Source organism: Mugil cephalus, chromosome 17, assembly GCF_022458985.1.
Source record: "Mugil cephalus isolate CIBA_MC_2020 chromosome 17, CIBA_Mcephalus_1.1, whole genome shotgun sequence".
Lineage (NCBI taxonomy): Eukaryota > Metazoa > Chordata > Actinopteri > Mugiliformes > Mugilidae > Mugil > Mugil cephalus.
This window is the reverse complement of record NC_061786.1, coordinates 1,254,451-1,281,629: the sequence shown is the minus strand read 5'-3', so window position 1 is coordinate 1,281,629 and position 27,179 is coordinate 1,254,451. Positions and strand designations below refer to the sequence as shown.

At 39.7% G+C, this 27,179-nt stretch overlaps 3 protein-coding genes across 4 annotated transcripts; all 3 read right to left on the bottom strand.

Annotated features, from left to right (window-relative positions):
- Positions 1–101: 101 nt before the first annotated feature.
- Positions 102–11,313, bottom strand: galcb (galactosylceramidase b). 2 transcript variants are annotated; one of them, XM_047611614.1, is made up of 17 exons: positions 11,077–11,313; positions 10,850–10,918; positions 10,672–10,735; positions 10,386–10,499; positions 9,281–9,420; positions 7,749–7,787; positions 7,424–7,551; positions 5,646–5,801; positions 5,321–5,445; positions 4,432–4,559; positions 4,052–4,141; positions 3,877–3,966; positions 3,644–3,788; positions 3,175–3,355; positions 2,918–3,081; positions 2,706–2,782; positions 102–629 (listed from the first exon to the last, which is right to left on the bottom strand). In XM_047611614.1, exons 1-17 carry the CDS (start codon positions 11,215–11,217, stop codon positions 483–485), a joined length of 1,998 nt encoding a protein of 665 aa, XP_047467570.1. In that variant the 5' UTR covers positions 11,218–11,313; the 3' UTR covers positions 102–482. The 2 variants fall into 2 exon arrangements, with proteins under 2 accessions (XP_047467570.1, XP_047467569.1); XM_047611613.1 differs by lacking the exon at positions 7,424–7,551 and adding an exon at positions 6,156–6,286 and having other exon boundaries at positions 11,077–11,312.
- An 8,202-nt stretch (positions 11,314–19,515) lies between these two features.
- LOC125023784 (GTPase IMAP family member 9-like) lies at positions 19,516–21,054 on the bottom strand. The gene is made up of 2 exons (XM_047611296.1): positions 20,988–21,054; positions 19,516–20,276 (listed from the first exon to the last, which is right to left on the bottom strand). The coding sequence occupies exons 1-2, from the start codon at positions 21,052–21,054 to the stop codon at positions 19,516–19,518; spliced, it is 828 nt and encodes a 275-aa protein (XP_047467252.1).
- On the bottom strand, positions 20,433–25,308 carry LOC125024281 (GTPase IMAP family member 9-like). The gene is made up of 2 exons (XM_047612062.1): positions 25,167–25,308; positions 20,433–22,568 (listed from the first exon to the last, which is right to left on the bottom strand). The coding sequence occupies exons 1-2, from the start codon at positions 25,186–25,188 to the stop codon at positions 21,601–21,603; spliced, it is 990 nt and encodes a 329-aa protein (XP_047468018.1). The 5' UTR covers positions 25,189–25,308; the 3' UTR covers positions 20,433–21,600.
- Positions 25,309–27,179: the final 1,871 nt, after the last annotated feature.

Genomic DNA, 27,179 nt, shown 5'->3' with positions numbered 1-27,179 from the left:
CCATTATTTTAGGAAAGGGGCGATAAAGAAACTTCAGTGTCAGTGGGTGGACGATTTCGTCCAAGATCCATCACAAGTAAAGCTCCATCCTACACTTGATGTACAGTGATCAGGAACATTATTTATTCAGATATTATAAAGTATACATTTTAGTTCTTCATTACATTCTTCACCTGGTTGAAGCAGGCACTCTCGTGAATTTTTTAAAAGTTGCGAAGACTTTCAAGCCAAAAATACAAAACATAAGAAAAAACACATTTAATCATTTACAAATATTTCCAACAGAAAAATTCAACAATGCACTGCAATATGTTACATTAGTCTCCTCTTTTTCCCTTATTGTGTGCATATTGCTTATATAAAAGATAAAAAGATCCAATCTGTGTTTAGAAAGGTCAAGTGTTAATCCAGTGCCTAAATCAAGAGAGTAAAGTAATTGGAAAAATTCACAGCATAGTGTATGCTATTGTTTAAAAGTGAAATCAATACTCTGCCACAACAGCAAAGTTATCGAACTGGGCCAGTTCAAATGCTTGTGTTCCTATGGCAGCCCAGCCATTCGCTGGTGTCAGTACCACAGCATTCTTCCACAGTGGGTATCCATTCAGCAAGCCTGATGCATACTGGCCCTACAGAAGAGACGGATCACAATGACAATGAATTTTACTTATTATTACCATCATTAGCAAGTTATTTTTTATTGGCTGTTTAATATAGAAAATGTTACTGACTTAAAAAATATACACATTTCTATGTGCTTAACTCAAATGTTAGGACTGACAGTCCAAAAAACAATTAACTAACCATACCACATCAACAATAGAAGTAAATCTTCACACAAACATCAACACTGAATTGATGATTAATTACTGTTAATTTGAATAATCAATAAAATTATCCTTTCAGGTTTATTCAAAAGTCACTAAACTATCTTTGTTTTGTTCCCCAATCAAAAAAGGAGCACTAATTATAAAGCTGCAGCAGATCAAAACAATGTTGCAAATTATCGTAGTCTTTACTGTCTAAATAAATAATCTAGGATTTATGGACCCACACAGTAACTGTACACCAAATCTCAGTGTAACATTTGTGTCATTGCGTGGCTTTTAAGAACAGAGGTTCGTTTCACAAAGCAGGTTCAACAAACTCTGTGTCTAATCCTGAACTCTGAGTTGATGTCTGGTTCCAGAACAGCGGATTTGAGTTGGTTTAATCAACTCGGATTAGTTTCACCCAGAGTTAAGCGCGTGTGCCACAACCATAAAAGGCCAGCATCAATGGAGCCCCAAGTCAACGATTCACCATGGCAATGGGGAAGCGGAAGGCTACGAAGTGGAAATCGTAATGCGCTCATACGGCGAGTTTCAACAAGTTTTTAGAGAGTGCGACACCGCTGCAACTGCAAAAGTAAGGGAGACGGCGTAGGAGAGCATTGCTGCTCGAGTCAATGCGTCAGTTTAAATGTAGTCCTTTGTAATCACAATAATATTACAGGGGAAAACTGCATGAATGGTAGCCTATTCATTTATTTCATAAGTGTAATAAAAAAGATGAAATATAAAAACACTGTTCAAACAGGTAAGACCTCAGCATGGAGGGACCTCATTTTGATCATGTTTTACACTGGAAAGTAAATATTAAGTGACTATTTAACTGTGCAGTTGTTTTTTCCCCAACATAATGCTGTTTTCACACACATAAAGGTATTCTCATCTATATCCTGTTCTGTTAAATAATCCAGCCTGTTACTTACAGACTTCTATTCAGCCAACAGAAAGAAGGCAGATGGGTGGTGGACCAGCACCGCCACCTCTAACGGAGGCAGAGGAGCCCTGAGCCAGAATATTGGAAGGCCATTAGCTGGAGGGAGCTCATCCTCTGAGTCCACCCCCCAAGACACAAGCGCCTTTATAAAATGTAACAGGCCTATAGATATATTTTAAAGCCTATTTATACAAATATTTATTTGTCTTTTATGTCTTTTTTTGTTTTGTCCCAACAGATTCCGATGGTAATGCTCAAAAAGATAATTGTCTGGAAATGCTAAAACATGTGCGCGGTCTGATAATCATCTCCCGATGAATATTTAATTCTCTGTGCAGTAATGCTGCAACTTCATCCACGGGATCGTTGTCAAAAGGACACGCCATGTTCATGAAAAAAGTCTCCTCCTACTGTGCCTAATGGACTTCTGATATAGCTACTGACTGTTTTTTTAATAATTCTTGACAGACGGCAGAACAAGGCTACACCAAAACTCGCCTGCTGAATGAATGAATGAGGAAATCAAATGGTGTGTGTGGGTGAAAGAGGGCGGAGACAGAGAGAAACTCGAGGTTCATTGAGATAAACCTGGTCCCGACCAGACTAGAGTCTGTTACTACGGTAACTGATGGAGAGCTTAAGTTACCTCTCTCTGTGAAACAGGGTTGAGTTATCCCGCTTTCTCTGGTTAGAGTTACCTCCCTTTGTTAAACGGAAAACTCAGAGTTCCCCTCATTTCAGGTTTAATAAACTCAGTTTTCACTAAACCTGCTTTGTGAAACGAGCCACTGAAGGACACAAACACTTCAGATTCAGACTAGCTGCTACAGCCTTTGGTCTCTGGGACGTCATTAATCAACATTCAAATTGATGAAAAGGACAATGACTAAATTACTAAAAGGAGTGTCAGAAAAACACCCTTCCAAACATTCTCCACTTACATTTACAGTGAGTGATAAGGTGTACCATCTATATGCCCGGGTACCTGACAATCCCTCTGCCAGCACAGTCTTTCCAGCTGTTCACAAAACAAAAGGGAAATTAGTTGACATTTTATTTCTTTTCAACATTTTTGTTTTTAAACTAAAATCTTAAACTCCTGCCTTTGTTTCCAAGTCTGTACTAAAAATGTAAACAAGCAAAGAATACTGACCAAGATCATTAGTAACTTTGTAGGTACCATCCGCAAACACCCAGAAGAAGACTCCTCTAGCAGCACGGACTGACTGGCCTCCCTTATCCACTCTGGCTGCTATAAACACACCGCCGGTCTTAATATGCTCCATGAAGATATCACATGTAACTGTCAGGTTCTGCCTGTAACACAGCAACAGAACACTCAAAGATCAGGCAGGGTCCCAGACAACTGAATTACTGTCAACAGGCCACTAACTGAAAACACTCTCTTACCACTGATAGTCTCCTATGACGCTGATAGTCTGGTCAGAATCCGCTACCCATGTGATGGGTCTCTGGGTCAGAACCTGTCGAAAGGTGAAGACGTGCGGCCCTGGGTCAGTGAGGTTGATGTAGTATTCAAACACCCCGGTCTGGTCAGCAAAATTTGGAGCCTCTGAGAAAGGAGGGTTTCCTACAGATTGTCAAAACACATAAGAAGCAGCAACATTAAGGCCTGTTACCCCTCACATTCTTAGGTTTGCCTGTAAAATTCTGTTACTAATATGAGATCAGCTAGGGCATATTATTTATCACACTCAGCCTGTGGGTTTGTTGTAAGAAACACATCATTTTATTGCTAAATATGACATTAAGTCAAAATAGTTTATAATACTTTTTTTTTTTTAAACAATAAAATATCAAAACCATTTCTCTTGAAATACCCCCATTGTTTTCCATGGTTGTGCGCATGTTTACTTACGAACATCAAAGTCATCCTTGTAGACTTTAGGAAAGCGAGCTGAGGGAGGTGGGTCAGGGTAGCTGCCTTTTGTTCCTGTGGTAATTGTGGTGAGTGTATAAACCTCATCTTCATCCAGATTTAGGGTAAATGATCCATCTACAACCTGAAGTCAACATAAACATAAAAATAGATCAAGCTGTTGATTGGTGCTAGCGCATCAGTGAAGATGCAGCTCTGAACAGTCCCTTTACCTTTAGTGTAGCTAGTTTCTCAAAGAAGGATGGCTTTTTCGTCTTGAAGTTAAACTGTGATCGCCATACTTGGAGTTCCTTGATAGAGGCCTAAGAAAAAAAGTGAAACCTTGAATAAGATAACAGTATCACTTACAAACCTTAGCAGACAGATGAAAATCACATATGAACTTACAAAGGATCCCTTTAACTGGAAAGTTGCATTCTGTGATGTCACGTTGAAGGCAGGGAGTGGAGGTCTTATGCAGATTGAATGATCATGAGTCTATAAAGAATGAAGGAAACAGTTCTTTCAATGCACATCCATTCTGTTGTTTTCTGCTCCTTTGTAATGTCTGTTCTGTGTTGCACTATAAGCAATAACATCTCCTTTCTCCATAAGTCAGTGTTTGTATCACAAATAATACAAGAGGCAGCTGAAAATGTGAGAGGTAAATGTCGGAAAACTAGAACTTCTAGATGCAGTTCTGTCAAAACAAATTACACAGCCTCTAATGAGAAAAAAACATTCCAGACAAAAAATAAAAATGTATTAAACAGAAAAGGCTAACTTGCCATGGTTTCTATGACAACAGTAAGGTTTCCTTTCCCATCAGTCAGGGCGACATAACTTCCACCTTGTGCCAGATGTCCAAAAGTCTCCAGGTACGTCCATCCTGGCTGGGTGAACTGTGTAGTGTGGGCTACAAGGAAAACATTACACTGTACATTGTATATAAAGAATATAATACAAGTCTAATTGATGACAAGAAAGTAATTTCCCATTTACAAATTGGTTAAAATGGCACTAGGTTACATATTCCATTCAAAGCTTAAGAGTACACCAATCAACAGATACATTTCCCTAAAGAAATCTGCAGATCTGTTCATGTCAAGTATTTCTGACTTTACAAAACCCAGCTGTGTATCTTCAAATTACCCATCATTCACATCTCATAACTAAACAACATAGACCAAATAACAAATGAGTATGTCACTCTGAGTTCATTTAATAAGATATTTAGGCTACATGAAATTATAACGTTTATTAAGATACGAAAAAGCAGAAGACGTCCTCCTATTTATTCAAACACCATTAATAAGTTACAGGTAGTAACTCTGGAAGAAGTCATATAACAGGGAGTGGGTGGTAAACATCTGTATGTGTAATGTGCGACCTCAGGACTACAAGTCCCCAGTGTTGCCAAATAGGGCAATTTTGCACCCAAGTGGGAGATTTTTAAGAAGAAGTGAGTACTTGTGGCTGTGGGTTGCTGCTGTGTGATTATGCTTTGACTCTATTGCTTTTTCTAATAGGCCAAACTAGCGTAAGCAACCTAAAGCAACAGATTTGTCCCAAAGATCTGTTTTACTGTGCATTCTTAGCCAATGTCTCTCACAGTAACAAAAACAGGCTCTCATATCAGCACAATATCTGTCTCTATGTACGGGATGTAATGCAGACCTGTGATCCAGATTGGAGACTCAACCACATAGTTGCCGCTCCAGGGCTCCTCAGCAGTCATCAGCCCATCTCTGCCAAATGGCAGATCATCATAATAACTGGCCACCAGGTTCCAGGAGATGGTGCTGGAGGAATAGTTGACTTTCAGTTGGTTGGATTTTTTTTTTTTTTTTTACACATTAAAATGAAATGGTCATCTTTTATCATCCAACACTGATTGAAGCAGAGAGTAAAGTAGTAGTAAAGTAGTGTGTGTTTTCCTCAAATCACTCATGGTGAATAAATGTCACATTTATTTCATTTCAAGAAAGTATTGTTTACTTACGCAGTCATGCGTCCATTGACATAATTCTGGTTGAGGATGCGAGCCCAGCAGCCTCCTCCCACATCATCGTTAAAGGTGCTGTAATCCTCCGATGACCACAGCTTCTTCTGCGATACCAGGGCTTCCGTCACTGTTTTGGTGCCAGGGTAGTGAGCCCTGATTGACACAGACACACCATGTTAACCACCACCATGTACTCCATGTTTTAAAACATCTAGTTGTAGCCATAAGGAAAGTGGTGCTTCAACACGAGCACATAAAATAAGATAATGCCCACTCACAACTCCGACATGGAGGTATAATGAGCATATTTTTAGTTAGTAGTTAGTAAAGCGAAAATCACATGCATCAGCTTCTTAGAGCTTTTAAAGAAGGTTAAAGACTCAGTGCGTGCAAGTATCACCTGTTAACAGTCCACATTTTACACAGCATGCAGTTTGTTATCAGACAATAGGCTGAAGTCTAAAGCAAGTTGTGCATAAAAACACCAATCACAAAGGAGGATCCTACCCTATCACGTCTACAGCACTGCTGAGCTCAGGGTCTAGCAGCATAGACACAGTAATTGGTTCCCACATGTTGTCACTGGCTATGATCCTGACGCTCTCCAGACCACTCTTATCCAGAGTGTAGCGTAGCAGCTGGTATAGCCAGGCGTACAGGGAGATGGAGAGCAGAGAAGACAAGGATTCACAGCTGGGACAAGTGGCTTGAAAACGTTTGCTGCTACCATGTAAAACAGTTTTTAGGTACTAGGAGGGAGATTAAAAAAAACTGAAACAAAAAATTTTATTTCATCAATTTCACTAATGTTCTACCAAGTGGTTCCTATTTATACAACAAGCAAACACTGTAACTTTAGAATTGATTCATTCATTTTTCAGTGTTTCCACAGACTACTGAGAATGATTTCCGGTTCTTTAGTTGCACAACGCTCCACTACTTACAGATAATCTGATATGTGGTGGTTTGTAAGTTATCAGCAATGACTGCTGTAGCCTAAATTCAAGTTTAGGGAAGTTTATAAGTCTATGAGTAAGTCTATGAAACTTATAACATGACAAACAGGAAACAATACCAAAACCTTGCTCTACTTTATTTTACCGATTTAAAACCACTTTAGTCTCAGCTCACAAACCTTGATGTAATACAGTAATCACCTATATTATTTTTCAGTTAAGTTTTTTGACAATACCATTTATAACAAGTAATCACAGCCAAAAAGGCAGAAAATCATTTGTTCTGGATCATTTACTTGAAAGTAGATGATGAGTTAGCTACTTTCCATAGTCCTGCTGATCACTAGTTTTTTTTATACTGTATCAGTATTTAATATTAAAGCTATTGACCACAGCAGCTTATAACCACTCAAGAATAACTGTGTAATATGTTTTACATGATTGCAGCAATACTCACAACAGTATATTTCTGTTTAGCTGCACTTAACGCTCTGTGCTCATTTGCGTTTTATATAAGAGCATGCACATATCCTGCTTATCAAGTTAGTTTATGATTAAACCGCACTTCCACCAGAAGAACAGCCACAAACATTGAGCTCAGTAGTTCAGAGAGAAGGAAGATCACTAGAAAACACAAACGAGGTCAAACCCTTGACCAGTCAATTAACAATCAAACTGGTTTTCAATGAATTCACATACAAGGTGAAAGGGATGCTTTCACAATGCGACTGGTGTGCCATCTTGTCAAAGGAGTAGTTTTGCAGCGAGAATTTCAAATGTGTAACTTTGTGCAGCAAGCACAGTATCAACTGTACTTACCCAATCACCTGAACAGAATCATAAAGATATGGGTCAGTGTTCATAGAATTAGTGATGCTCCAGTCGCCGTCTGCTGCGATGATGCCAACACCAGTTAGACCAACTTTATCCAGCATGTCCCGGAGCACCTTGGCAACAAAGACATGCTCTCAGAGGAACCCAGCTAGAACTTCAAAATCATCTCAGTTCCTGTGGGTCGCACCGCATTACTCAGTGGGACACATCTCAATGTTAGTGGCTGTTCTTCTGCTTCAATTTACAGCTAAGGCTAAACTAACCAAATATGCAAATGAATTAATTCAAAGAAAGAGAAGCTTTGGGTTACCTTGATGTACTTGACGTTGAAGTTTCTCTCATTCCAAATCTAAACACATAAAACAAAGTAGAAAAGGTGGGAGAGTGTTTGCAACAGTTACTTACATTAACCAATAGTACTGTCATCAAGTTAGTGAAAATAATAAATATATAAACATCTACATTTTCCAATTTATTTCAACTTAAATTGTTTCCCAGATTTTAACATTTCCTGGTCTGTTGTTGATTATTATAAGGTTAAGCAAACAAAGCTAATAAGTCATACATTTGTCGAACATGAAAAGTGAGTGTGTATAAACCTTAGGTAAGGATGCAAGGTTAAATATGAAGTAGAAGGTTGTTTTTGTAAAATGTAATGTTTATTACAGAAAGCTATTTTTACATAGATTTACTTCTAATCTTTGCTCAAGCTGGCAGGTTGCTTTTTGTTGATGTCACTGTGGTTCCAGATTACAGTAAATCATTTTAAGTACCATCATTATTTGATGTGCTACCATGAAGGAATACAAAAACGACATCCCCCCAAACAAGATACTATTTTAAACCAATCCTGGCATTACTCTAAGTAACTAAAACGTTTACACCATACATGTTAAACAGCTTCATTATTTGGCCCTCAGGTGTACAGGTGTCAGAGAATTAACAGTTCCTCGAAGCCTTGCTATACACTGATTAGGCATAGCACTATGACCACCTTCCTAATATTGTGTAGGTCTCCCTTGTGCTTCCAAAACAGTTGTGATTCATCAGAGAATGGACATGGGCCTTCTGAGGGTGTCCTGTGGTGTCTGGTAACAGAATGTCGTTAGTGGGGGCCTTGGGAATTGGGGAACATGGCGGAATCGAACTGCCAACCTTTAGGTTGGACAGCATATCGCATATGGCCTAGTGGCAATATGCTGTCTTTTCAGCAGGATTATACGCCCCCTTTTACATCATATAATAAACAACTGGGTCGTTCATGTGGCAGACCAGCATTTCAAATGTGAATAATACATCTTTTTTTTAATCTTGTACTTAATGTACGCACTACTTATGGTAAGTGATAAGATGATAAGATGCATGCTATTCCTCAGGTGGCTCTGTTTACCTTCTTCTTCTGTGACCAGCTTTCTTGGATGTTTTTGTTCCGGGGTCTAGTTGTCTAGTGTTGTAACTCTGATTAAGTCATATATACATGCTGGGGAAAAAATATTTCCAATCACATTAACGGGGTATCTTGTGCGATATTAGTCGGAGTACTGCGTTTAAATGCAATTAAGTTGTCCGGTAAGGCAATAATTTGTTGCCTCTTGTGAATGTAAACATACTGAATGTTATGCCTGATTGGTGTAGTTATATTGTCTAATTATACTCCTGCCAAAGTTGTAATAAAGCAGTTATCTCTCAATGTAAAAGGTCAGCATTGGGTGTTCGACTGTGTTATTGATAAGTATTACAAACAGATTCATACTTACTACATATTTTACCTATATTTCTAAAGCATATCCACTATGGACAGTGTTTGATTAATCCTATATTCCATGTGGAACAAATACACACCCCAACATATTGAATGTCCAGGTCATGGTACTGCTTGGCACCAATGATCCAGTTCACAACATACGTTGCGGTGATATCTGGAAAGTCATAGGGCCAGTTCTCACCACGGCCCACCCAACCAGGGAATGCCCAGGGCAAACCTGCATCAAAACACGCGAGACACAAACAAAAAAGATGAAGATGCTTAGTGTGTTACCAGTATACGGTGTCAACAACAATCTAGTTTCAGATGGAATGCCCACTAAGACCAATGCTAGTCAGAGCTATGTCTTTTTGACTGTTGGGTTCATTTTTGTTTCTCCTTCCTGCTTCACTTTCAATAATGGTGGATGAAGTTTCTCAGAATTTTTGGCCAAATTCCACTAACATTTCAAAGGACTCAGCATTACAAAACCATCAATTCAAAAATCTCAGAGACTGAGAACCTGCCAGAAATGCGGTACGACAAAGTGGACCAATCACAGCTCTTGTGCTCTGCGTTGCTGCAGCACGTAGTTACATTTCTGGGAAGGTGCAAGGCGCTTTAAAGTACTGTGGAACCTTGTCGCTGTAACCTACGCACATAGCAAACGCTGGTGCGAACCATTTATACTTGAGTGCTCATCAGTCTGGCTCGCTCTGCAGCAATGTCAAAGAAACACTAGTCAGTACTTTGTCTTTTTTGACACTTTCAACAACGACGGATGACGTCAGCGTAGGTGTTTGTGCGGGTGTCTGTGTTAATGTTAGTGTCTCTGTGTCAACTTAATGAAATAAACTGTGGGTTAGACTTGTGACAGTTGAGCAACTATAGCCTACAAAGTGTTTGTCATGAAACCTGTCCCATGAGAGTTAAACCTGTCATGCCAGATTTAGATTTAGCACATTTAGCATATAAATGCTTTTATATAGTGCTTTTCTACCTACTGGCTTTTCTACCCGCCCCATATGCTCGCATTCAAAGAAGACTACATAGCACACTGCAGCCAGAGTTCATAATATCCATGTAGAGAGGCAATACAGACTTCTTTTAAATAAATAAATATATGTTTCATACTACTTCAACAGTTTGTCTGACTTTTCCTGGAATGTAAAGGAGCGGAAGAACTGGCGGTGGTTGTCTTACCAATAAGCGTGATGTTAGGGTTCCTCTTCTTGGCTTCTTTCATAAGCCACCACTCATAGCCTCGGAAGTAATTCTCATCATTCTCATAGTGCATGTGGGACGGCTCTGTTCCATCTATAAAATGAATGGTTCAATGTAACAGTGACCACACAGGAGGAGACATCACAAAAGCAATTGTTTCCTCACATTCCCCGTGGTCCCAGATATGGGCATTTTCAACCAAACTTATAGTAATAAGTTCATAGTAATATATGGCTCATAGATATGGCTAATAGATATGGCTCACCAGTCGTTTGAGCGTCCCCTCCGATTTCTACTTTCAGTATGTGCAAAGAGGCTCCAAAACCTGGCTGAAGATGGCAAAAGAATGATACATACAATAGTGAGTGTTGTGGCAATTAAAACGAACTTATAATAAATTGTAGTATAAATTAGTAGTATAAATTGCTCAAGTTGTATCATACCTTAAAAAGGTAGTCCAATATGTGACTGCGGTAGGGTTCGGCATAATTGATCAGTAACCGAGATGTGGCCTACACAAAGCAGGGAACAACATGTTACATTATTTACCTGGCATTAAAATGACAGCTTCATAATCTAAACAGAAAGACAGAAAGAAAGATATCTAGCTTGTTTGGAACTGATTAGTACCGTACCAGGAAGTAGCTAGACACATACGGAATGAACTCACCCCTCCACCGCTCAACCCTCCAATTCCGTCAAAGACTCTTCCCAGGCCTCCTTTGTCGTTCAGGACATAAGTCTGAGAGGAGCAGACATTAAACGACAAAAAGAGAGTGGACACAATCACCACCGGAACTCGACGGTCCATTGTGCTCCAGCACCGGTCGAGTTGAGAAGGACACTGCGCGCAGTCGCTGTGTGCGCGCTCACGCGTCGTCGTGTGTCACATGACAACTCTGCTGAACAGTCATGTGATGTGAAGGGACAACAATTACGTCAGTGTTGCCGACTTAGCTACTTTGTCCATATTTAGCGAGTATTCAGACAGTACAATATGTGAAACACTTTTACAAAGCTTCAGACAAATTTAAAATGTAGAAGACATTTTAACATATCATGAAACAAAATTACATTACATAACATATTTACAAGTCCTGAAACAAATTTACATTTCAGACAACAAAGTGGTGAAACACTTTTACAAACGACAAAACACTTTTACAAGTACCGAACATGATCCCGAAACAAATTTACAAACTCCACCATCAACCAGGAAGGGGATGCACCAAATTTCGGGTTGAACAGGAGGTGATAACGGGAGCATCCAATACCAGTCGTTGATGTAATTAATGCTGACCCAAGGTAGACAGCGATCTAGTGATATTTTGCCGAGACGCCTCCAGCTGATGGGACACTTAACGTAAAGTAGGTAACATTTATGTCTCATTGATGTTACCTTTTCAAGACTGCCATCATTATGGTTAAAGTTTTAAGACATGGTTCAATTTGATTAAAAGTGTTGAGCTGTGTTCACTTTTATTAGAATATTGATGTTATATTACAGTATGGATCCAGACATAATGTTAGTCTAGATGTTGAAACAAGGTTACATGTTAGTTGTTTAAGTTAGACGGTAATGCACATTCTGTACATATAATACATACAGCAGGTAAAATAAGTATTGAACACATCACAATTTTTCATAGTAAACTTATTTCTAAAGGTGCTATTGACATGAAATTTTCATCAGGTGTTGGTAACAACCCAAGTAATCCATATGTAGTATCCGTTAGCTGTGGCTAACTAGGCCTATTAAATCCCCTGGTATGGTCGTTGCAGTGAGGACGACACCTTTTTTTTTTTTTTTTAATTTACACATGAGTAACATTCTGTAGGTGACTGACAGAGCATGGATCCAATAGACTTAGGTAGGCAGCATGACAAAAAAAGAACACTGGATGAAGCACACTTCATGCAAATGAAACACACTGTTCATAAAACCATGCAACTAAAAGTCTATCGCACTTGTCCAGCCTCTGTCTCTCCACAACCCAATCACTGCTAAAAGATAAAGAAGATGCTTTGGCTCAGGTTTACAGTCCACTAAAAGTAAAATCAATAAAAACATACTAAAACAACGGCTGACAACGGCACCACGCATCAATCTCCCAATTCCTTGTGGCCAAAATCCTTCGGTCGTCTCTGCCTGATGGTGCGATATGCCTCTGTCTTGCTTGTGGCTTTTCTGCTCACCAGAGAACAAAAGACAAAACACACCTTGCTGTCTATAGGACACCAACACACCTTGCTGTTTATGCAGCACAGCTAGCGTGTGAGCTGGGAGTTAGACACAGCTGGCCTTAATTACCCGAGCTGGGAGTTAGACACAGCTGACCTTAATTACCCACTACCCCCATCACATCTCTTCCCCCCTAGTTGCATCGGTGCAAAGTTCACCCCACTCGCCACCCCAAGTAGTGACTATTGACTGGGGCAATCAATGGGGATTGTGAATATGACCTGCATTGGTCCTTCCTGTACGCCTAGGTGCAGGTGGTGATACAGGGTTTGGTGTTTGGGGATGCAGAGTTCTTGAATGAGTTTACTCTTAAAGTTTTTTCAAAGACGTAGAACCAGTGTCGCACCAAGGTTTCAGCTACTGTGCTGGCCCGCTGGTCTTTGGTGGGGATGTCCTGGCTTGGAGAAAATATCAGTAAGGATTAACACATTTTCCCCGTCATCATTGCCCGGTTCCATCACAGTAAAATCAATGGCCAATATTTCATGGGGTCGGGAGGCCTGGATACTGCCAAAGTGAGAGCGCACTTTAGGCTGTATAGCTTTAGGAAGAATACTTTTCTCACAGTTATGGCACCATGCTTCAATGTCTTTTGACATACCCGGCCAGTAGCAGCGGCTACGTGCGAGTTGTAGTGTCCTGTCCACACCCTGGTGGCCATGGGCATTGTGCATAATTGCAAGGACTTTTCTCCGGAGAGTCTGGGGTAGCAATAGCTGGAATATTTCCCTGTTAGTTCAAGGGTCTTACCCTTCCTTTTTGAGCTGCTCACTTGTGTTGCCAGACAGTTCAGTGGGGCTGCCACCTTTGTGAATCCCTCAAGGAATCTTCTATAATAAGTAGCGAATCGTAGGAAGGATTTCAGCTCCGCTAGATGTTTGGGACTCTGCTACTCCTGCACAGCTGCCACTGGGTCAGGATCTGTGGACACTTCTTCTTCGCTGACAACATGGCCCAGGTATTTAACTCTTTTCTGGAAAAAATGCCATTTTGAGAGTTTGACTTTTAATATCTCTCCATGGAGTCTCTGAAGTCTCTGAAGATGCTGCTGTACTGTTGAAGAAAACACAATTATGTTATCTTGGTACAACAAGACAGACTGTTTTTTCTGGTCTCCAAACAACTTTTCCATTAAATGTTGGAATGTGCAAGGGGCGTTACACAAACCAAATGGCATCCTATTCCATTCGAAAATGCCGAATGGGGTGCAAAAGGCAGTCTTAGCCTTGTCCTTTTCTGACACTGCCACCAGGTTGTATCCACTGGCTAAATCAAGAATGGAAAAATACTTTGCACCACTGAGAGCATCCAGAGAAATGGGTATGCTTTCTGCGCGTTTTGGTATTTAACTGGTGGTAGTCTACACATAGTCTCAGTGTTCTCTTTCTTCATGACAACCACTATCGCTGATGAGTGTGGACTGCTACTTTCTCTGATTATCTTAGAATCAAGGAGCTGTTTAATATGAGTTTTCACAGTCTCATACTGGGACGGTGGAAGTCTACGATAGGCCTGTGTTACTGGTGTGTGATCTGTCAGAGATTTCATGTGTGATCAGATTAGTGCATCCCAAGTGTCCCTACCCCTTAGAAAACAGAGACTGATACTTTAAGAGGAGAGCTTTAGCTTCTGTTGCATCTGCTCCAGAGAGACCCTCAAAGTTAGGCCATTTAAAGGGGTCTTGTTCTGCTAACTGTGTTGAGGTGGTTACAGAGTTTGTCATCTCGACCCACTGTACTGTGGCTACCACTTGATGTCGGTGTAATGTGACATCAGTCGTGCCTACGTTGGTGATTGGGGCAAACAGGGTACCTCCAGTTGCTGTGACAAGGCATGGGGAGAACTCCTTCTTCAGGTCCAAGTGGCTCAAGCACAAAGAGGGTCACTTAGTGGTACTTGGGAGCAGTTTACTAGAATCAAGGATAACATACCTGCTAAAACCCTTATCTGGGAGTCCCCTTGTACTCGAACAAGTCTCTGACTTTAAAAGCGCTTTAAGTACCTTTGAGTAAGTAGAAAGGCGCTATTTCAGAGCATTTATTTATTTACCAAACTGGACAACAGGTCGTCCCAAGGCTTGACTCCTCTCCTTGTGATTTCTGCCAGCGTTAATTTTGTAATTAGCGCATAATGTCTGTTAGCAGCTCTGCCAGCATGTAACTGGTTTCGTCGTCAGAGTTTCCTGAGAGCAAACTTGTCCACTGCTTGGGTTCAATCCATCTGAAGAAAGAATCCATGACGGGACGAATTGTGTCCAATGTAGTCGGAGGAGTGTACTCTTCCTGTGGACTGCTTGTTTGGTCCATGGCAGTGGTTGTCTTCGTTTCCATTTCACTCAAACTAGGATTGCGTCTTGAAAATATCTTTTCAGAACAAGCTTTAGTTATCACAAACTGAATGTAATGAATTTTGTCAAACCTCCGGAATGCTGAGGCACCATAGGACTGTGACATCATCAGTTAATCTCTAAAAGAATGTGACATCATCAGTGAGGGCTCGCTCCATTCTATCCTGAGGTCTACTCATCTACAGTGTCTATAAAATCAATAATTAAATAAATAAAATGCCCTGAACAGATTTCTACAAAATACTGTGCATGAATTTAAAATATACAATTAGATGTTTTAAAAAGGGTTAAAATAAAGCAGTTTTACTCTTAGCCATAAAGGGTTTGTTGCTGACAAGCCTCCCACCAACATGATGCTCCCACCACTGTGCTGATTTTCAGAAATTGTAAACAGAAATACTTTATAAAATACCACAAATACTGTATACTACTCAACATAAACGTAAAATATGGCAGTCCTTTCATTTCAGCCCTAGGGTCAGCTTACTTACTTTGAAACTAGTTTTTCTTTTGCATTACCTGATAATTCTACTTTATATACCCTACCTTAAGTCATATTAATTGTTGCTACAGTGTTTAAAGCTCTGTCCATTATTGTTTTTTTTCATATTCTAAGAAGAGAAGTGCACTGCACCATTAGAAAAGTAGCACTGTCCCTTTAAGGACGATGATTCCCTTGAGTTGCTGATGTTGTGCATGATTGTGGATGTATGCCACAGTGTGGGCATCTCATCTCATCTCATCTTCTGTACCGCTTAATCCTGCACTAGGGTCGCGGGGGTTGCTGGAGCCTATCCCAGCTGGCATCGGGCGAGAGGCGGGGTACACCCTGGACAAGTCGCCAGACTATCGCAGGGCTAACACTAAGACATACAACCATTCACACTCACATGCACACCTAAGGTCAATTTAGAGTCACCAATTATCCTAACTTGCATGTCTTTGGAGGTGGGAGGAAGCTGGAGTATCCGGAGGGAACCCACGTGAACACAGGGAGAACATGCAAACTCTACCCAGAAAGGCCCGAGCTGGACTCGAACCCGGACCTTCTTGCTGGGAGGCATCAGCGCTAACCCAGTGTGGGCATGTTGCAATAAAAATTTAACACGATCTACCCGCACTACTTTCACAGTCTACTAGTCCGTCGTGATGTACACAATGTATTCAATGTATATGTATATGTATGTATATGTACAATGTATATCAGAGGGTTTCAGGGGGCTGGAGTCTGTCCAAGGCACAAAAAGACAGCAGTGACAAAAAAGTCACAAAAAGGCAACCAGACCACTTCTTCTACAAACCAGTAATAATAGCTGGATATGAACTTCCATTTCAACTTTGTTCCTGATAGTTAATGATCGCCTAAACATCCCACTCATAGTCATTATAGTAGTAGCCAAAAATGGCTACATTATTTCAGCACTGTAACACTTATTACAGCAGGTGTGGTCTATTCATGGGCTTACTGCCTGTAAGCTGTAAATAGATCATACTGACAACAAAAGTACTGTTGTTAGCACTCATTCCTCCATTGGTCATTACAATTGATGGATCTAAACTGGCAGTTTGGGAGTGGTCACAGTCATTTGTATAAAATCTAAACAGAAAGCAATGCTGGTCCTTTCTTGAAAGGATAAATTTTCACGTACTTGCTGAGACATAGATGTCTGTCTGCCATATATAAGAATACCAACAAGAGCCACTTAGTTTATGTTTGTGTAAATACACCTGTAAAACCACTACTTGTCATGGTTACACTTTGGCTTTATTGCAGTTTTCTTTTTTTTTCTTTTTTTTTAATTACTAAGCTGAAGAAGTGAAGGTCTTTTTGTTTTCTTTTTTACCTGTGGAAAAACATTTTCTTCCCTTTCAGGCTTGACTGATGCTAAGCATGCCATTTACAGTCTCCTCTTCTAAGTTTCGTCAAAAACTTAAATAAGTGCACATCTATATCACCATTCCAGCCGACCGAGAAGTGTATGTGTGTTATGTCATTTCTGCGTGTTAGCTTAGCAATAGCAACTGAAGCAAAGTTCCCTAACCTGCTACCTAGGTAGCATTAGATTAAAATGTCGGAAGAGAATGGTGAATTGTAATTTCGCCCATATTCGTAAAGGCCCTTATGCTTTAGCCTTTGCATTTCCTACATTAAGCTTATTTGCTCGCTAAACTATCAGTGCCTTCTGTAAACCAACAACTGCCTAAAAAAAACTCAAGACACACGGTTCATGTCATACATTTTGTAAACACGACTTCACATGTCAAAGCCACAAAGTTTGACCTTAAGGCATCATTTCACATTACACGCTGTGTTGTCATTGTCTTGACGATGGGCTTACGTGAAATTAGACTGCTGAGTTTCTGCGGGGAGTGGTGGGTTTATTTGGCCAATACCAACACTCTTTCTCAATTAGTGAGGCCACCTTTAAATATTACTCTACCACAGCCATTCAATAAACTAAATGCTAAAATGAAAAAGATTTTGGTCAATCATTAAAGGGCAGGAAAACTGACGCAAAGATTAGCGTTATAAAGGTGAGCTGACTGGCTTTCAATGTTTTATGTTGTAAATTTTAGTGCCACTTGTAAATTGTACAGCTGTCGTAATACATCTGAAACACAACAATGTCGACATTCCTGAGCGTGCCCATATTTAGCTACATATTCCATCATCACATTAGCACAACCACTTTTCCCATGGCATCATCTGGTTAAAGCATCGGAATGGATATATGTTGTTTACAGCCTATCAGACTTTTAGATGGGCTGTCACGGAAAACATTAACACTCACAGCTTGTGTCAACAGAGTGGATGGCTGTAGCCAGGGTACCATAAATGTGGCATTTGATTGACTGAATGTAACAACTGCAAAGGTGGTTTTTGTCTATCTGTTTTGATTTATTTTTTAAAATAGCATTTGTCTATTATGAATGTAGGCTCTGATTGTACCTGGCGCTGCCGTGACAATTTTTCTCTGACCAATCAGTAGTAAGCAGCGTTTTACATCACATTTTCGGCCCCAATTCACCTACTTCGGCCCTACCACAGAGGAGGGACTTTTAAGTATCCCTTTGCCCTCGTTTAGCCCATCTTCTAGCAATGGAAATAGCAATTTAAAGTGGGCGGTGGGGAGTGGTGTGCAGGTAGGCCGTGTATGGAAATCCAGCTTTAGTGAACTTTTGTGTCCCCACCAAAATCAAATCAAACATACTCCCTTGTTTCTGTTGTTTATCCTTCGGAACAGTCCCAGTTTTCAGCACAGTCTCTTCAAAGTCCTAATACTGATAACTACAATGTGTTTGTGAACTAAAAGAGATAGTATTTCTTTGTTACTGAAGCCAAGACATGTGCTGGATGTTATAGTCTCAAAAGGTCAACTTTTCTTCTCAACATTATATTTTGACTTTGTTCTCTATATTGTATTTCAACTTTATTCTCAACATTTTGACTTATTTCTCTAAGGGCCAGATAAAAAAAAAATCTATCTCCTCTCATTTTTTCCCTCATGGGTGGCCCTAATAGGCAACATAGCCTGTTGACAAGTTTTATATACAATTAGACTCATTTAATGGGTCAGTGGGAGGAAGAGGATCTCAAATACTAACCAATGGAAGTGCAAACAGTTAACCATGTACTGGTTAACTGTGGTTAACGACTGGGCGTACAAGTGTATTTTATTTGTTAGGAAAAGAGGTAGAAATAGCTGGTTGTGTCATGAACAAGTTCAATGGAACTGGATCAGTCTCATATAACGTTGACACTCTGTGGTGTTTAAACAAAGAATGCACAGACCCGATTATGCCTCTTTCCTTCCTTTTTTTTTGTCTGCATTTGTGCACATATTTAAGGGCAGTGCTCAGAGTTCTACTATGTGATTTTCTGAGACTAATTGCTTCCTCAACTTACATAAGAATTACAATTAGAATTAAAACAACAACTTTATTTGTCCCTCAGTGGGTAAATTGCAGAAAGCAGTGTGGTGCATTTAAGAAGAAGAGGATTGTAATATGTGCTCCTTTCAGAGTTCCACACCCTGTTCTCGTTAGTAAGATTAAAGACAAAGAATAGCACATGATAAAATTCAAAACCATGGTATTATCTTTATTAAATTTCACTTTAATTATACAGGAAAATAATGAACTTGTGTATTGGAAACTTCCACAAACTACAAGGTTGCAAACTAATTTCTTTTGAAGTGTAATGCACGACATGGTCACCAGGTGTCACTGCTGTCGACTTAATCAAGGTTTGAATGGCAGATTGACTCAGTTCTGTTTCTGTTTTGTAATGATTCATGGTGTCATACAGCTTCCTAAATAAAAGGAGAATATGAGTACAAATGAAAGTGTAATAAAACAAGAGTGGGATACATTTAATCTAAAGCCTTCCTTTGTAACAGACATCCGAGCCACATTCACTCCTTTTAACCATCTTATTGAAAGTATAAATATTTCAGTGAATAATAGAGCCACACATCTACATCATCTTCACCTTCACATGAATAATCAGAATAAAGTTCCTACTGCAGAAGACATTTCTGCTGTTCCTTTGACTGTCCTGTTAAGTTCATTTCTTTCTCTACTTCAGCCTCTAAGATGCTCCTCCTCTGCTTCTCCACTGCCTTCAGTTCCTTAGAAAGTCTTCGTTTCTCCTTCTTTGAGGCCTTTTTGGCCTTTCTGAACATCTTTGTGGTGTAGTGCCTTCCTCTATTCTCCCAAGTCATTTCGGTCATTTTCTCCAGGAGCTGTCTGATTTGTTCCTGGTCTTTTGATTCGTTGTTGAAAACGTGATACCTGCCATTGTAGACCTGGATGAGCTCCTTGAGTTTGTCATTCTCTGAAATAAAGCTTTCAACAGAGCGTTTCTTTAGTTTGTCACCATGTGTGAACAGCACTAGTGAATATTTCGCTGCCTTCTCCCCAAAAGTATTTTGAATCAACTTGACAGTGTCTTCCCTCTCCTGTGTAAATCTGCCCAGCTGTAGAACCACCAGGAAGACGTGAGGACCAGGTGCAGAGAGTGAAATACATGATTCCATCTTCTTCAACAGTTCTTCCTCATTGACACAAGTGTCAAACAGCCCCGGAGTGTCAACGATGGTGACCTTTTGACCGCAGACCTCTCCCTCAGCTCTTGTGCACTCGACTGTACAGGAAGATGGTGACAGCACCGACTTGAACACTTCTCGTCCCAATATGGTGTTTCCTGCTGCACTTTTGCCTTCACCCGTCTTTCCAACCAAAACGATACGGAGTTCATCACTCTTCCCTTTCTGAGGTCCTGCAGGGACAAAGCATAAGACCAGCTTTTGGTTTTAGGTCTATTCTGTTAGGTTCTTTTGCTTCTGGCACTGTACAAAATACTGAATATTAGTGCAGATTTGCAATCATTCATGTTTACTGCAGGTGTACAATGACAACATACCACATACCAAAATTTGAACAGATAAAGATATTTATTCTGAAATATGTATATACAACAGAGAATTCATTTGTTTTGACAACATTTACAGACAAAACCCTAGATACACCTGTTACAACTCATTATGGAACACCTCCCTTGGACCAGCTGCATCTTCTTCAGTCACATATATAGAATATGAATCAGAAGTATGAATCAGGCTTTCACTTATGAATTTGATTGTAAATGATTTTGTTTGTCACTGATTTGTTTGTAAAAAAAAAAACAAAAAAACAATTATATAGAACAAGTGAGTTCTATTTTTAAGTCTATGAACTTGATTTGAACTTGTGGTCTGTTTATAATGGCAATGATTTAATTGATACAAACATTTGTTCTTTGTTGTCAAAGGAAATTCTTTCTGCTTATCGTCGCCTTACTGCCATCTCTGGATGTTTCAGGCTCTGCCTTATGTAAAGTGTCTTGAGACTGTTTGTATTTTTTCAATTTATGCAGACTGATATGAGTTGGGATAGACATGGATGTAACTGAACCAAAACTAGGAATTCATGCAATTGGACAGCTCTCAACCATCCCACTTCCACAAGTACAGGAAGAGTGTGGAAGACAGCATGAAGCAGGTGCTGAGTTGTGTCATCACAAATTCTCACCTTCACAGGCTTAATTAAAAAGAAAGAAGCAGTGTCTTTTATGTCGCATACAGTAAATCTGTTCAGTTCAAGAATTTCTTTAGGAGTACATTTTCGTCAGCATTAAGTTGTACTAAGTTAAAAAATATATTTTAATGAAAGCATACAAAGATGATTCTGTTAATAATATATTAAGTTTTTCTTTTTTTTCCAGACACGGATTTCTTAAATAGTAGACAAATAATTATTGTTTAGCTCTCTGAAGTAAAGGTACATATTATTTTTCCTCTTCGTAATTATATGTGATTATAAAAGTCCTTGTTGTATGCAGGTGCAACTTATGCTAGGTTAGACAATCTTAATTCTCATCACCAAAAATCAATAGTTAAGTCTGTTTATTATATCATTAGTGTAATAGCATAATTGATTAAGTCATATTTGAAATTTTTTTCAAAACAGTAAAAAACCCAATTTAGCAAGCATGTAGGTATTTTTGTTAATATTGTAATAGTGAGTCAAAAAATGACTTAGTCTAACGATGTGCCATAGTATTCTTATTGCACATGGCAGCGATCTGAGACTTTCACTGCTAAAGCACCAATAGCAGCTCCGGCGGCTGCTCCAGCTGCAGCTCCAACTACCAAACCAATTGGACCTGCTGCAATTCCAAGTACACCCCCTATGGCAGCACCACAAGCTGTTGCTATAGCTATTGCTGGTGCACTGGTGAACTCATTCGATCTTTCGGCTTGAGCTCTGGCGTCCTTCTCGTATCTTCTGTACACATGGGCCTCCTCTTCCTGGCAGACCTTCCCTTTATATTTAGCTCGCAGCGCTTCCAACTCCTTCTCCCTCTGTGCTGTCATCTCTTTGAGGATTCGATCTTTCTCCTTCTGTATGGCCATCTCTGCTTTTGTGAACATTTCGTTGGTGTAGTATTTCCCACCATTACCCATAATCATCTCATCAATTTTGTCCAGGAGTTGCATGGCTTGTTTAGCATCTTTGATTTCATTGTTCAAGACATGGTATCTATTGTAGCATTTTCGAATGATGGCCTTCAGGTCAGCGCTGTCTGAAATAAAATCCTCAATGGTTTGCTTCTTAAGCTGGTCTCCATGTGTGAACAACACCATTGTGTATTTAGCTGCATCTTCCCCAAAGGTGGTCTGAATCATCTCAACGGTTTGCTTCTCCTCCGCTGTGAACCTGCCCAGATGAAGAACCACTAGGAAGGCATGAGGACCAGGAGCAGACAGAGAGATGCACATCTTGATCCTGTTCAACACCTCCTCTTGTGTGAAGTTTGTGTCAAATAGTCCTGGTGTATCAATGATGGCAACCTTCCGACCTTCAACATCTCCCCTGGCTTTCTGGCATTCAGAGGTCAGGGAAGACGGAGACAGTTCTGACTCAAAGGCTTCTCTCCCCAGGATGGTGTTTCCTGCTGCACTCTTCCCCACGCCAGTCTTTCCAACTAGAACAATCCTGCGTTCACTTGGATCTATGGCACTTCCGAACCCTGTCGGACAGAAATACACTGTTCATCATACAGAGCTGCCAGTGCTCTCAACAAAGTCCTGCACTAAATCCCTCTTCGTGGCTGTTCTAACGTGCAGTTTATGTTGACACTAGAGCGAAGCGTGTTATTGCAGATTAATCCATCATTGTGATTTATCTAATGAAAATGTTAACAGAATTAACCTATCTGCAGTGCAGAATGACTCTGGATGTCTCAATGTATTTCAGAAAGTTTGTCCCAGTAGAGTTAACGTCCCACATGCGCAAATGTGCTGTTGGTCCTGTACTAACAGGCAGCAGAACCAACCGAAAATGATGGAAGACGCTAAACAGTACACTGGCCCTCTTGTCATTCTCTGAAATAAAGCTTTCAACAGAGCGTTTCTTTAGTTTGTCACCATGTGTGAACAGCACTAGAGAATATTTTGCTGCCTTCTCCCCAAAAGTATTTTGAATCAACTTGACAGTGTCTTCCCTCTCCTGTGTGAATCTGCCCAGCTGTAGAACCACCAGGAAGACATGATTCAATCTTCTTCAACAAAAAAATAAACAAAAAAACATTGACTAACAAAGTATTATGCACAAGCTGCGGGAAGGAGTTTTCTTTTCACTGAAGCCCTTCCAGCTTAAAATACGTTAACGCGAAGCATACATTAGTCGGGAATTCTGCTAGCACTTTGTCTCAGCCTGAGACAAACCAAGACAAGATGGCAATGCTTGCAAATATCTCACCACTCCTGCAACCACTGTTCCATGTGAGAGGCTGTTCTCAGTTACAGGCAACATTGTCAATAAGAAGCGGTCAGCTCTCCTATCGGACATTGTCAACTTGTTGTCCCAAGTTTGTCTTAGTAGCTGCTGATTAATGTGGAGAAATGTTTATTTTTAAAAAAAGACAGAAAGTTGTTTTGTTGAAACTGTTGAAGGTGTTTAGCGAACATGTTAAGAGCATATATATTCCATTCTTTCTTGAGTCTGTTCATACAAAATGTAACACAATTAATATAGATTAAAAATTAATGATATTTAAATGAATCCCCTGCAACCCTGTGATTAATCTGATTAAAAATTTTAACAGGACTAGTTGAAACAGCATCAGAAAGATGGTAACTCAACTGGATGATAATTCTGGAGGATGTAGTTTGTGGCGCTGTCTCACTGGTATGAATTAAACACTAAAGCATAGCCTACTACAGTGGAGTTCTCAAAATAATAGACACATACTGTAAGTCAGCACAGTACAATAGCAGTACAAACTGCACCCTCCGAAATGAAGGCCGTTTAATCAACATCTCTCTGTTATTTTCAAACACGCAGGACCGTTGTGTTGGAAGACATGTGTTTACATAAGTGTATCTAATGAGCTGGCAAGTGAATATATGACAGACAAAAGAAAACTAAATCCAAGCACACATTTTCGGGTTTCAAGTGAATGTAGACAAGTAAGTGGAAAACCACAGTGGCAATTAATAAAATCAGTGATGGCTGAATTCCATTTAAGAGCTTTGGTTTTGGGGCGTCACACTTATGTTACACTATGTTTCACTCATGATTTGCTGCCAAATGTAAAGGAGAACGGACAAAGAGTTTGCTTAGCGTGACTTATGCTTGAGTTTTGTTGCAATGCGTCAGTTGTCGCTAATAAAACCGAGTTGTAACTGATTTTGTTGCACTGAGGTTGGTGCAACTAGTACTACTAATGTACTACTAGTATTTACTTATTGGAGTAAATCAAGGATGGATGATGTGGGATGATATGAAACTGGCAGTACATGCAAGAATATCCTAAACCACCCGGCAACTGAAGGAATACTGTATAAAATCAGGGTTAGAAAATTAGCATCTCTGACATCAGCCAGCAAAAAACAACTACAAAGCAACTATAGCTTCAGAAGCTTCTTTTCCCACAGATAAATATTACATTTGAGATATTTCTGTTGAATAAATGATCCAAGAGGCTTGTGTTGCTGTTCAGGTACATCACGTTCATCTGTAGGCACTGTTTCAAAGAGAACCAAATGTCACCTTTTCAGTAACATTACTTGTTACGTGAGTCAATTGCTCAGCATAGCTCCATCACAGGCGGATTCAGCTGATAGTGTGGATTTATTTACTGGTCACCAGCTAACTTAGCCATTTCCAACAGCCACAGAGACATTTGTCTCTGTTGATTCTCTCCTGATTTCTCTATCGTGATTAACCCCTGTGTGGCTGTATCAGTAAGCCACCATTCCATGACCAGGCTGTCCATAGGACACTATAGTAACAAAACTTAATTTTCATCAATTTTATCATCAAAGTATTAATAAGTGACAAGCTGACATAATAAACCCAGACGTATTATGTCAGCATAATACCCCAAAAGAAAACATTAAAAACAAAGCACACATGCTGCTTTAACATGTTCTAGAATGCGCAGTACTAAAGAAAATGAACTATACAATTTAACCCATCTCATCCTCGTTTAGGCATACATTAATTCATCACTGTTGCTGTTGATACCTGACTGTATATGGTAAAGACATGGTCTGAAAAAAAATAATGATTATAATTATCCAGCAGATAAAAAACTGAACACAAATAAGTAAGAGTCGCTTACCTTGATAGTTTACCCTATTCATGTTGAAAAGCTAAAACCTCATAGAATCTCTGCAGTTATGTGTCTTGTCCTGATACTTACTAACCCTTTCTTATCTGGGCGTTCCCTAGCTCTGTCTTCAAGGCCTGAGTTTTGAAAAACATGAGAGTGACACAAGGAAGCAACAACCTTTAAAAAAATGAAGGGGAACAACAAGCTTTAGGTCATGTGGTATGACACATGACAATGGTATTTCATGTCAGCTTATGAAAACTGCGAAGTCACTGTGATGCAATCCGTTATTCTATAATGAACCAAAATATACTAATGCGAGAAGAGTTGCACACCGAACTGTGTTCGTATGTTTTCTTCTCCTGATCCTGGTATGTCTCAGTCTATCAGTCAGTTTGTCAGTTATCAGGACTGCAATGCTGAATGGAATGACTGGATGGCTTCCTCATATGCCTGATAGTGAAGTCACCTGTGAACCTAACAAGAAAGTCAAGGTGTGGCAGGTCTAGGTTGCAGGCTGTTTGTCATAGCTAAAGGACACACAAACTGCAGGTGATTCCGACAGTGATTCAGCAATAACACAAATCTAAATACAGACGGCTACCTATTTATGTTTTCAGTTCAGAAACAAATAATTTCCCAAACGACTGTCAACGTCAAACCAAATTGTATGTATCTCATCGTTATTAATTACGATGACAAAATGGTCATAGACAATTCAAAAATAGTTCCCAATAATTACATCCCTAAATATCCAGACGGTTCTGAGATAACGCCACAGTTCTGTCTGGGTCTTCAACAGTCATCATAATCGTCACATAAGTAATGATATCACGGTTTATATTTGTCTGTTTGTACTTCCATGTTGTGGGTGAAATGAGCCATCTGACTGTTTAAAATAAGCTTTCTAATACCTGATCATGTAGCACAAAAAAAAATGATTTTCCAAAGTGTCATTCTGATCCATGCTAAGCTTTTTGGGGCTTAGCTAAAAAGCCTGAGTTCAGTTGAGTACAGATTCTTAGGGTAGGAAATGAATGTCCATGTGTTTGGAATAAAATATGTGAAAATTATATATTGTATGTTCATACAGTATTTTACATGTAACTAATCTTTGTAGCTTGACTAAGTGTATGGCATCAGATCAAGCTCTGACAGTGTTTTTCCACCGTGCTAGTTCATACCATAGACCTGTTTTTTGTTTTTTTCTGTTTACTGGAAGTCGCGCTGATCAAAAAAGAAAATATCCTGAGAAACCTGTTTAACTTGTCTTCCTCCATGTCTTTCTGTTTCTGTGATTCTGGGATCTTGGGTTAAGAATATGTTTACAAAATCTTCCCTAGAGGCTGATGACATTTACTAAAATAACTGATTTTAAAGGTAATGGGTGTGTTACATGCCTCACAATGGCTCCTAATAGCTAACATATGGGCTATTTATTGTGCCTGACAGCATGCTGAAGTTCAGTTCCTACATGATGAAGTGTCTATAAGCAGCCACTAGATGTCAGTATTGTCTGAGGATTCCAAAAAATACACACATTTCATTTAATCACTTTCCCTCACTACCTCTATTTCTTAGAGACTATGCATGACTCTGATCCTAAACTTACTGGCCTAACTTGACTCTCCAACTGGTCTCTATTTCAACAACTCATGCTAAATGAATCCCAAATTGTTTTTAGTCTTTAGACATCACTTAGGTCCATGAGGATTTAAAGACCCATCAAAATCCTGCTGTTGCCTGTTGTCACAGTGGAGACCTTGTTAAACACCTAAAGGCACTGTAAACAGATATGCAACACACATACATTATGTCATGCAAATGGAATGAATGACCTATACTGGAGCCAGCCACCAGTGCACCAGTGCACTACGTACACTTTGGCTTCACTTTTGAGGAACTGTCATGGTGTCCACTTTTCTTACAGTCTATAGTTCATGTGGTGGGAGAGTGCAATGGACCACACACTCACTTTGTCTGAGAAGTTGTTCCAAATAGTTTCTTCACATTAATTAAAAT